This window comes from Neoarius graeffei, chromosome 13 (genome assembly GCF_027579695.1).
Source record: "Neoarius graeffei isolate fNeoGra1 chromosome 13, fNeoGra1.pri, whole genome shotgun sequence".
In the NCBI taxonomy this organism is placed as follows: Eukaryota; Metazoa; Chordata; class Actinopteri; order Siluriformes; family Ariidae; genus Neoarius; species Neoarius graeffei.
The window spans coordinates 4,405,319-4,417,395 of NC_083581.1; the positions used below are offsets into that span (position 1 = coordinate 4,405,319).

Below are 12,077 nucleotides of genomic sequence, written 5' to 3' on the forward strand. Positions count from 1 at the left end.
AAACCCAGCACCCTGAGAACACCATTCCTACAGTGAAGCATGGTGGTGGCAGCATCATGGTGTGTCTGCAGGGACAGGAAAGCTGGTCAGGACTGAAGGAAAGATGGATAGTGCTAAATACAGGGCAATTCTGGAGGAAAACCTGTTTGAGTTGGCCAGAGGTTTGAGACTGGGATGAAGGTTCACGGTCCAGCAGAACAATGACCCTAAACATACTGCTAAAGCTACACTGGAGTGGTTTAAAGGGAAACAGTTAAATGTCTTGGAATGGCCTAGTCAAAGCCCAGACCTCAATCCAATTGAGAATCTGTGGCATAACTTGAAGATTGCTGTACACCAACGCAACCCATCTAACTTGAAGGAGTTGGAGCAGTTTTGCCTTGAGGAATGGGCAACAATCCCAGTGGCTAGATGTGCTAAGCTAATAGAGACATACCCCAAGAGACTTGCAGCTGGAATTGCAGCAAAAGGTGGCTCTAACAAAGTATTGACACTTTTTTTTGGGGGGGGGGGGGAGTACTTATGCACACTCCAGATTTCTGTTTATTCATCTTATTGTTTGTGTCACACGATAAAAAAAAATGTGCACCTTTAAAGTGGTCGGCATGTTGTGTAAATCAAATGGTGCTAACCCTCCAAAAATCCATTTTAATTCCAGCTTGTAATGCAACAAAACAGGACAAACACCAAGGGGGATGAATACTTTTGCAAGGCACTGTATATATCACACACACAGTGTAAATGCTTTCTGAAAATGAATCACTGAAGTTCTCAGGATGTTGAAAATACTAAGAAAGTGTTTCAGACACATGATAATTTCACCATGCAACTCTCACGCTGTTCACTTCCTGATGATGAAGGAAGAACCAAACCCAAAATTCCTGACCTGAATTTCACTCTTCACCACACACACACACACACACACACTCACTAACTAACTTCAGTCTACGTCACACTCCTGGCATTTTAATTGAAAAACATTTGTAAGCATTCAACTTAGTTGATCTTAAAACATTTTTTTAGATAATAAGTAAAAATTCTTCGAAAATCTGTGGCAGTGATGTAATAAAATTACAGGTTGTCGGGGGGGAAAAAATCTATAAATAATTTAACTCTCTTTACCAGCGTCTCAAACCCCACCCCTTTTCCCATCGTCCTGCTCATCAGCAGCTAAACACAGAGTCATGAGAGTCAACACACACAAACCCAACAGCATCCTGGGGAATTAATCTTATAACAGGCTTGCAGCCATAAAATAATTCATTTGTTTACGGATTTGAAAATGTCCAAGTCGATTAAGCCAGCGTATCTGAGAGAGAGTTGAATAAAGGCAGCTTTAAGGTGGTTTTTATGGTCAGGCTAATTAATACGTGCTAATTAGTTTGCGCTAATTTGGCCAGTGCACTTTTGTTGTATAACAGGTTTCAGATACAACACAGGAAAACACCTTCTTCTTCTTCTTCCAATTATTTTATTTTCAATGTGAGAAACTGATGAAATGCACAATGAATTATATTCCAGCACATTTAGCGGAAACTGAGAAATGTCTAATTATTTCTCTCTTTTTAAAAAAAATAAATTATAAACATATATTCCTCTGCCGCGTCACCATATTGTTTTTCATTTTCCCTCCTGGGATTCACTTTACATTTCATAAATATGAGGACGAGTCAAACGAAACCTTATTGTTATTATTGTACATTGTTTAACGCAAATAGGTTTCAATTCAATATACTTCATTTATATCGCACTTTTAACAATGAACATTGTCACAAACCGTCTTTACAGAAACCCCAGATATAATATTTACATTTAAATTCATCAGCTTTAAGGTGGTAGTAGAAAAACTGGAATGATAGATCTACATTTTATTTGTTTGTTTGTTCAACTTTTTTGCAGCTACAAATTTAACATCCTGTTACTCTCGGTAATTTCTCAAAATTGTAAGGTTTTTATTTTATTTGACTCCGCCTCTAACCCTAACACGCCTCCAAAGAGTGAGAGAGAAAAAACAAAAGGAAAATGAATACACCAAGGAAAAAAGATGACTGGTATTTAAAAAAAAGAAAGAAAGAATGAAAATAAAAGCAGGACACAAATAAAACTAATAACGCAGACACCCATGAGGTCCACCTGCTGTTTTGGGCACGTGTTCAAACATCAGAACAGGAAAAATTGTGATCTCACAGTGAAGTGTGACTTTCTTCCTTTCACTGTGGTATGGGTGTCGGTTTGAGCCAGATGAGTATTTTTGGTTTGAGTATTTCAGAAGCTGCTGATCTCCTCCTGGGGTTTTCACACCCAACAGTCTCTAGAGTTTACACAGAATGGTGCGGAAAACAAAAAACATCATCGAGTGAGTGAGCGACAGTTCTGTGGGTGGAAAGAAACAAACAAACACCTTGTTGATAAGAGAGGGTCAGAGATCAGAAAATGGACAGATTTGAGGTGGTTCGAGGTTTTTTTTTTCCAGGAAGGATATAGTAACTCATATAATCACTCTTTGCAACCGTGGTGAGCAGAAAAGCATCTCAGCATGCAACAGAAAACAGAAGAACACATTGGGTTCCCGTCCTACAGCCAAGAACAGGGATCTTCGAGTCAACAACAACAATAGGAACTTCACTAGGAGTGTGTGTATACAGTATGTACTGTACGTGTCCAGCTGAAGATCTTCCAGAAGCACGAAGGGTTTAATTTTTTAAGCTCATTCATTATTAATCTGGATTAGTCATGTTTCTATAGTCATGCTTCAGTAGAAATAAAAGCACCTCTAGATATGAATCTATTCACTTACTGTTTTCCATAAAGACCTGGGTGGTTTTTTTTTCCCCCCTCATTTATAAATCTGAGTCTTGATGTTCATCTCTGGATCCACACTGACACCTAGTGGTAAAAGTGAAAGACTAAAAACAGATTTCTTGCTTTGTGTGTAATTTGGTGGATTTATTTCATAAATGGGGCATTTCTGAGTAGTGCAGATATAGTTTACAGAATGAGATTAATAATAAAGGTATAATCTCGGATTTGGATTTAGGTCGACATTATAAACTTTAAAACGCAAACTGCAGCGAGGTTTTCAGGTTCGGTTTTGAAGTGTGGCAGCACAACCACGCGATTTCAAAAAGTGATGGAGATAAAAAATCAAAAACTTTAACAAAAAGTACCAGTTTTAAGAAAAGAAGGTGTTTGGGACAAAATGAGGCACGTGACGCTTCATTTGCATATTAATGAATATGCAAATGATTTTGTTTGTTTGTTTGTTTAATAAGGGTAAAGGTGAACATGTTGTTGGGTCACTTCAGTCACTCTGTGGGCACTGAATAAACCATGAAACTAACAGCACTTTCAAGATGATCAATTATTAATCTGATTTCTGTTATAAAGGAGGCGTGGCATCTATAACTGATCATCTCCGTGAAGGTGTGGCCTCTGTGTATGACCGTCTCAGTGAAGGAGGTGTGGCCTCTGTGTCTGTTCTCTCAGTGAAGGAGGCGTGGCCTCTACATCTTTGTCTCAGTGAAGATGTGGCCTCTGTGTCTGTTCTTTTGATGAAGAAGGCGTGGCCTCTACATCTTAGGGGATCGGCATGCTCTTGCGACAAGGCTTTCGCAGATAGCTTTTCCCAGACAGTTGTAATTTATCGTTGAGCGGGGAGTAATAGGCGTGCGCGATGTTATTCACCGCCACAACGCAAGGGGGCGCGAAGTCACGAAATCGCTAGGAGTAGTTGGTGGGTGTGGTTAGTGGAGTGTTTATCCTCCGGTTACTTATGATGACTAGAACTGGAGTCATATAGATGTACGTACTTCCTCACTTCCTCGATCAACCGCTCTTCGTGCTGCTCCATCTTCGCTCGTGTTTTTAAAAATGGCGGTCGTGAAAACAAACCAAACCGGGAAAGTAGGGAAGCGGAAGTGCGTGTACAGCAGATGTAGAATGGACCAATCAGAGCCCTCTTGTCTGCGACGCTGGCTGCGGTGGTCACAATTTTTGGGAGGTGCGCGCAGAGTGTCTGCGAAGGGGGGGGGCTTCGCAGACGCTATCTGCGACGCCATCTGCGAGGACTGGGTTGTCAGCATAAATTGGCCTTTAGTCTCAGTGATGGAGGTGTGGCCTCTATACCTGTCAGACTCAGTGAAGGAGGCGTGGCCTCTGTGTATGACTGTCTCAGTGAAGTTGGTGTGGCCTCTGCGTCTGTTAGTCTCAGTGAAAGAGGCGTGGCCTCTGCGTCTATCACTCAGTGAAGGAGGCGTGGTCTCTGTGCCTGTCAGTCTCAGTGAAGGAGGCGTGGTCTCTGTGCCTGTCAGTCTCAGTGAAGGAGGCATGGCCTCTGCATCTGTTAGCCTCAGTGAAAGAGGTGTGGCCTCTTTGTCTGTTCTCTCAGTGAAGGAGGCAAGGTCTCTGCGTCTTAGTCTCTGTGAAGGAGGCGTGGCCTCTGTACTTGTCAGTCTCAGTGAAGGAGGTGTGGCCTCTGTACCTGTCAGACTCGATGAAGAAGGCATGGCCTCTGCATCTTAGCCTCAGTGATGGAGGCATGGCCTCTGTACCTGTCAGACTTGGAGGCGTTGCCTCTGCGTCTGTTAGCCTCAGTGAAAGAGGTGTGGCCTCTTTGTCTGTTCTCTCAGTGAAGGAGGCAAGGTCTCTGCGTCTTAGTCTCAGTGAAGGAGGTGTGGCCTCTGCATCTTAGTCTCAGTGAAGGAGGCGTGGCCTCTGTACCTGTCAGACTCGATGGAGGCGTGGCCTCTGTACCTGTCAGACTTGATGAAGGAGGCATGGCCTCTGCATCTTAGTCTCAGTGATGGAGGCGTGGCCTCTGTACCTGTCAGACTCAGTGAAGGAGGTGTGGTTCTCTCAGTGAAGAAGCAATGCAAAAATATTTCTGGTTTAAAATTAAACTTCACAGTCAGATCTCGTCTGTAAATCAGATCAGATTGTGTCGTGTTTCCTTTATACACATCACATCATCTCAGAAGTGGCGCACACTTTAATAATAAACAACGTCCTGCTGCATGAAACACAACACACATACACCACACACACACACACACACACTGTTCACAGCAATCTTAAGAAGTTTAAAATCCAGTTCGTTCAGAAAAACACTCCACGTTTCCCTCCTGAGTTTCAGCCCCAATATTAGCAATGACAGTAAAGTAGTGATGCCTGATTGACTTCTGGATACCAATAATACTAATAATACCAGCTAAAAAAAAAAACACACATGTTTGTGTGAAGATTTGGATTTATTTGAGGCTGTCATGTTTCATATCCATACAGAAGTTTGAGAAGAAATTAAATCTGGAGGAAGTTTTAGTTTCATGGAGGACGATCCACACCTCATCATACGGAGAGAGATTATTGCTGAGATTAACTGTCAGTCTACTACGCACTACGTTTGAGGTTTACAGCGCTCCGACAGGAACTGAACATGCAGAAAGTTGATTTTGGAATAATAATAATAATAATAATAATAAATATTTGTGACTTGAGCAGCAGCTCCAGCTTTGACTACACAAGGAATTGGTTTATTATCGTTATCATCATCATCATGCAGATATCGTAGAGATTGTAATTAATTCAGCTTGAGGAGTAACGTTTAATAAAATGAAAGCAGGCTGATGTGAAAATACCGACCGTTTCTGTTTGTGCTCTCGTTCAAAACGGTTTTTTAAAACACCCTGGGGCAATAAGGTAATGTTTATAAGTAAATGTACAGCCTCATGAGGAAAAAAAAAACAGAATAATTATATTTTCTAATGATTTTCTGCCGAATTTCAGAAAAATCAACATGGAAAATCTGTGTTTAAAAAAAAAAAAATCTCCAGGCTTTCTGTGGGTTTAAATGAAAGCACATTTTTAGGCACCGGTGTAAAAATGGCAACATTATAAAATATGTTTAATATTTGGCACATAATGGTGAAGAAAAGGCCACTAACTCTCAGCTACACAGTATTTCTTTGAAAAAATAAAAAATTAAATAATAATAATAATAATAATAATTCCAGTGTATGATTTTGTCCCAAGCTCTTAGATCCATCTAGATCACTCTCTTTTCTAAAAAAAATTTGAAAAAACTGGAGAAATATATTTCATGTCTTTAGTTAAGCCATGCAAGAGATAAGTAAAAAAAAAAAATCAGTACAAAAATAAAAAAAAATAAAATAAAAAAGGAAGCCCTATGAACGACCTTTGACCTCAAGACAAAATCATGTTCATGTGCTGGCGGACGAAGAAATAAATATAGTGTGTGTGTGTGTGTGTGTGTGTGTGTGTGTGTGTGTACACATACACGCTCAAGTATTTTAGGATTATCAGTTCAGCAGCCGGTCTCAATGGAGGACGAATTCAGAAGACTTTGGAGCGTTTGCTTCCCAGAGAGCCGTGCTGTGGAGGAGAAGAGACGGGGGGGGAAAAGAGGAAATGAGAATTTTTCTTAAAGCAGAAAAGGTCACAAAAGTGATGAAAATAAGTGTGGAAATGGGTGAGGCGTCACCTCTCTTTCCTCTCTGATGCAAATGAAAAGGTTGGAGGAAGTTTATCTCGCATGGCTACGTAAACTTACACGCAGTAACATTTCAGTCATAATTTGTTCTTTGAAATGTGTGCCACTGAGCTTTTTTCCCCCACAATGAGTAAATAATAATTATTATTCTCTCCACATTCACTGGATATGAGCAATCGCACGCTCTGATTGGCTATTCTACTACGAGGAGATCAGCTCATATACTGTGAGTAGAGAAAAAAAAAATGGTGGCGCGTGTTCCTGGATGTGGATGGTTTTCCTTGGTGGACGTCGGCGCTCTCCGAGTGAACTTCTAGTTTTGTCTTGCTTCTTTTTGAGGGCCACATACCGTACAGTGTAACACTGACACGAGGAAATGAAATACAGCAAATCAAAACACAGTGTGTGTGTGTGAGAGAGAGAGAGCGCTCATACCGTGGCCTGTTTATAAAAATGAGGTGCCAATTCCACCAGCCAGGACGATTCCACCGCAGTCACGTCTCGCATGTAGTACTTGGAGGTCTGAATCACCTCGTTAAACACCACCCTGAAATAAAACAGACATTCCGGGCACTAAAATGTAAATTTAAACCTAGACTGCCTTTCAGACTTTTCAAGCTGTAGGTCATAAACAGAATTTTATCTTTCTTTAGTGGACCGAAAACTAGTGAATTCGAATCACAGACTTCCAAATTTATTAGTTTTGGTTTTTTTTTTTAAATAGAATTATTAATGAATTTAGAGCCACGTGGCCTTGAATGCGCCATTATTTTTTCCTGCTTCACCATGACGCAATACAAGATACTACATCATGCATGAGATCACGTGGTGGGCTTTCCCCGTTCGCACAAGGTATTGTGGGATACAAATTTGAAACAGAAGAGAAAAATGGAGGATGTGAGTGTGCAAATGAAACGTGAAAGACTGACTACAGTAACAGAAAGCGAGAAGAAATATATATGTTGTTTACCAGCTGGGAGGTCCGTATGGTGAAATACCGTGACCGAGGTCTTGAAAGTACTGAGCGAGGCCCTCTGGGTCGAGGTCAGTATTCAAGGCCGAGGTCACGGTATTTCACCATACGGACCGACCTTAAGCTCGTAAATATATATATATATTTTTTTACCAAATTCTAACAGAAAACGAGAGCACACGAAAGGGAAAACCGAGCCGAGCCATCGTTTTGAGTCCTCATTCATGGCTATAATGCAAATTGCTTCCTCCTCGGTATACAAGTGCACTTCCATGGCAGGAAAACAACTACATTTTGCCGCCTATGTAGTCCCCTATTTATACAAATAGGAGTCATTCAGGATTCAGCCATGTTTTTGCTCGGCGTTAGCAACAGTTACAGGTTTTTAGCTTTCTCCTGAAATGTTTTCTTTTATTTCTTCTTCCTCAGGGGAGTAAAACTCGCTTTCGCTGTGAACACTGTCGTTATCGCTATCCATGCTGTAAAATTAATGCTATTCTCCTGAGAAATGCAAAAATAAATGTTGACAAAAATTGCTACTATGTTTGTTGTTGTTGTGAACGAGCGAGTCGCCAGAGGTCCGTAACCGGGGTCCGTACTGTAGAATACGGACCCGCTCGCCAGCCAATCAGAGCGCAGGACTTGATGGAAACCAGACCGCGAAAAAAATAAAAGACGTTATGTTATATACGAAGGAAAGGAAACGCAGGACCAAACTAATAAATATCGGCGCTCAGCGAGCACCTCGGTGTGATCAGCTGTTCGTTTAGCGACAGAATGATGGAACGGTCAGTGCATGCTCAAAGGGAAACCTGCGCATGCGCACACACAGACTTCCTCTGTCTGCTTGACTACGCGAAGTGAAGCGAGCGATTGATTTCATGCATATTATTTCCTTTAATCCCCTCAAATTAAATAACTTCCCAGCCACAGAATGGCCTGATATTTTGTGAGATATTACAGAAATAAGCATATATCACAATGACCACATTTCAGACGGAACTAAATTTCACTGATTTTATGAAATCGAAAGGCCGTCTAGCTTTAAAGAGGTTTATCCAAATCCAGAACCATCCGTACCCTGGTTACAGCCCTGTCTGAGGTCCATTCTGACAATAAGATGTAGACATGTCCGTGGTAGCTATTTGTCGGGTCCTTCAAAGGACCCTTCAAAATGGCCGCTATTAGACGCTTTTTTTTAATACTGTAAAAACAGGTTTAAATGTCCTTAAAGTCCAGTCAGTCCATAATATTAACTAATATTAAATTACAACACTGATTTACATCAACATCAGTCAACTGGTTTGTGTTGAAGAACTCATTCAGATCCCACTGTGAAGTTCAGACCCTTCAGAAGGAGGAGGGCCTCGTCATAATCGCCTGGATTGCAGGACCTGATTCCCCTGTATCGGTTTCCTATCATGTGAAAATGGGAGGAGTTTCTCAGCATGTTGTAGGCGGAGACTAGCAATGGATATGTTCTGTAAAATAAATATAAATTAGCAAAGGGTGCCAATACTTTAACTTCAGTAAAATTACAGACAATGTAAACTTTTTTTCTCCTCCTGAGTACACACTGGCCGAATGCTAAATTTTTTTTTAAATCAGGAACTGGGTAAGATCTATGACACCATCATGTCCATTACACTCCAGAAATATTGGCACCCTTTGGATTTCTTTGGGGAAAAGCATAAAAATGTCTCTATGGTTCTCGCATTAAAAGTATGAAAGAGATATAATTCTGGACTGAAGTGAATTTAATAAAATAAAAATCCAAATGTCGACCCTCGCTTTGCAGACTTTTTAAGAGAAGGCTCCATGCTGTCAGGTTTCACAAAGTACTAAAACCCCAGAAACCCCTCCTCTCACAACTCTCACTTTAGTTCCGATTCATTCTTATTCGCCGCCTCGCCTTAGCTCGTATCGTTTCTCCGTTTGACTACAAAATATATTTACAAAGAACAATAAATCCAGGTTGCGTACCATTTTGGAGGTTTCTCTCCGTAAAGCACAGAGTTGGGATGAATGTGAAGTTCCCGGTCATCCCGTAAAGTCCTGAGAGTGAACAGAACATGAAAAGTTGAGTATTTAGCATAATTTATCCCACAGCACGACTGAATTCTGGATCTTGATTGGTCAGAAGGTGTCAAATAATTTTAATACATTATAGTAAAGCTGTAACTTTAAAGGGGCCGACTCGGCCTTCCCAGAATCCTCTGCGCCTTTTTCCTTCCGTCGATATTCCACTGTTTGAAAGGTGCAAACTGTAACACGAAATTTTTAGATATTTTGTGAAAGTAGTTCTACTTTAAATCCTTTCAACTGATCCATTCCATTTTCGTATGGTTACTGTGTTGTAATGGACCAGAACCGGCCTCGGCTTTCTCGCCACGCAAGAGAGAAAACATCAGGCAGATTCTATTCCAGACTTCCACTGATGATACGTGAACGAAAAAAAAGCTCAGCGTGAAACTGTGGAGGTTTTGTTGTACAGAGAGCGAACAGTGTCGCTGCCACCTGCTTTCAAAACAAAAACGACGAACCGGATTCTGGGAAAAGTGAGCCGGCCATTTTAATTTTTGTCTTTTCTTTCATCTTCAGGAAACAGGATGATTTTTTTGTCTTATGAACAGCTTCAAGAAAGGCTGCTGAAGAAACGGCTGCTATAACAGAAATGAGAACAGGAGCTGACTTGGTTTCCAAATGTTCCCCAACCCCAATAATCATTCTGTAATACATTTTTTTTAATCTTTGCTGAGGCGATTCTTTGTTCAAAGGTGCTTATTTTATAGCCTTTGAAGAGGAGGTTCGTGACTCACGAAGAGTAAAAACTAGCGTTCGCGGAGATTCTTCCAGGTTCAAAAAACGATCAGGATTTATTTACACAGACACAAAAACTCTCCGTGGTTGACTTCAAGCAAAAATAACACAAAATTAACTTTAAATTCAATAACTTAGTGGTCAGGCGGCACGGTGGTGTGGTGGTTAGCGCTGTTGCCTCACAACAAGAAGGTCCTGGGTTCGAGCCCCGGGGCCGGCGAGGGCCTTTCTGTGTGGAGTTTGCATGTTCTCCCCGTGTCCGCGTGGGTTTCCTCCGGGTGCTCCGGTTTCCCCCACAGTCCAAAGACATGCAGGTTAGGTTAACTGGTGACTCTAAATTGACCGTAGGTGTGAATGTGAGTGTGAATGGTTGTCTGTGTCTATGTGTCAGCCCTGTGATGACCTGGCGACTTGTCCAGGGTGTACCCCGCCTTTCGCCCGTAGTCAGCTGGGATAGGATCCAGCTCGCCTGCGACCCTGTAGAACAGGATAAAGCGGTCAGAGATAATGAGATGAGATGAGAACTTAGTGGTCAATCTGTTTCACTCCTTCCACACAAAGACAACGCAGTGCCCCCCAGCTGACATCCATCACTACGTTATGCAGACGGAATTATCTAATTAGGAGGAGAAGACCGACCCAACATATTTATATTATTTACTCGTATTTCAAAGCTTAAGATTTAATGACAAATTACTTTTATATCGGTACAAAACAGACACAAATATATCCTCAGTATAATAATAATAGAGCGGCGGCTACAATTATCGACACCTAAACAATCTTTTGGCCGTTGCAAAAGTAGAAAAGACTTTCAATACGTAAATTGTGCATGAATAATTACTCAAACTTCCAGTGGAAAAAAATGAGTTGGTTCCTGATTACTTAGCGTATCAGATCATGTGACACCGTTCCATAATTATCGACATCCAGATGATTATTTATTTAAATAATAATAATAATAATAATAATAATAATAATAGGTATGTGGTATTAAGTTAATAAAACAGTTTTTATTTAAAATTTGTTTGACATAGACTTATATTTAGGACAAAATATGTTTTACATAAATGAGGAAGTGATTCTAATGTTTGTAATCATATGAACTGATAATGTTTATCCTGCATCAGAAAATCTTTTTGTTCCACTTTATAAGTATTTTTGTAGATCACATTTTCTTAAGAATTTGTTGTTGTTGTTTGTATTAATTTCTAGTTTTCCAATAAATATCAACGGGCAATTGAGATTGCAACTAGAGGTCTGCGCGGGACAGAATTTTCAGTCCCGCTCCCACCCGCGCCCGCATTGTGCAGTCCCGCTCCCGCCCGCTCCCGCATTGTGCAGTCCCGCTCCCGCATTGTGCAGTCCCGCTCCCGCCCGCTCCCGCAAAGAATTATGATTTTCAGTCCCGCTCCCGCCCGCCATATTTTGTCCCGCTCCCGCCCGCAAATCCCACATGATGCAGACGTTCGCGTTATTTCTCACGAAAGTTCTTGTCATTGGCTTGGGGAATTAAACATGCTGAGCTTAGCTGAGCTCTCCACTGACCGATCCTTCATTTATTGTAAGTTTATTGTTTAGACTCTGACATTCTGCTGACACATTCCAAGTTGAGCGCTGCATGCGCTCATGATTGACAGCTCTCGCTTTGATTGACAGCTCTCGCTTTGCACACTCGCACTCCCACTTCCGAGTCTGTGGCGTTATGATTCCAACCGCGATTTCATTCTCCTCTCATATGAAGTGCTGCGCAACCAAAACCAGCTCCTCAGATTATAC

General features: G+C 41.2%; 1 protein-coding gene across 4 annotated transcripts in view; it reads right to left on the reverse strand.

Annotated features, from left to right (window-relative positions):
• Positions 1-12,077, reverse strand: part of dhx35 (DEAH-box helicase 35) — a 56,706-nt gene that overhangs the window by 15,556 nt on the left and 29,073 nt on the right. For 2 of the 4 annotated variants that reach the window (XR_009656012.1, XR_009656010.1), the window contains exons 19-21: positions 9,462-9,533; positions 6,941-7,052; positions 6,293-6,387 (exon numbers count right to left, since the gene is read on the reverse strand). Coding sequence is in view for 1 of the 4 variants with exons in the window: in XM_060937153.1 (XP_060793136.1) it covers positions 6,349-6,387; positions 6,941-7,052; positions 9,462-9,533 (223 nt within the window). In the remaining 3 variants the exon portion in view is untranslated. The other 2 variants (XR_009656011.1, XM_060937153.1) reach the window with 2 other exon arrangements.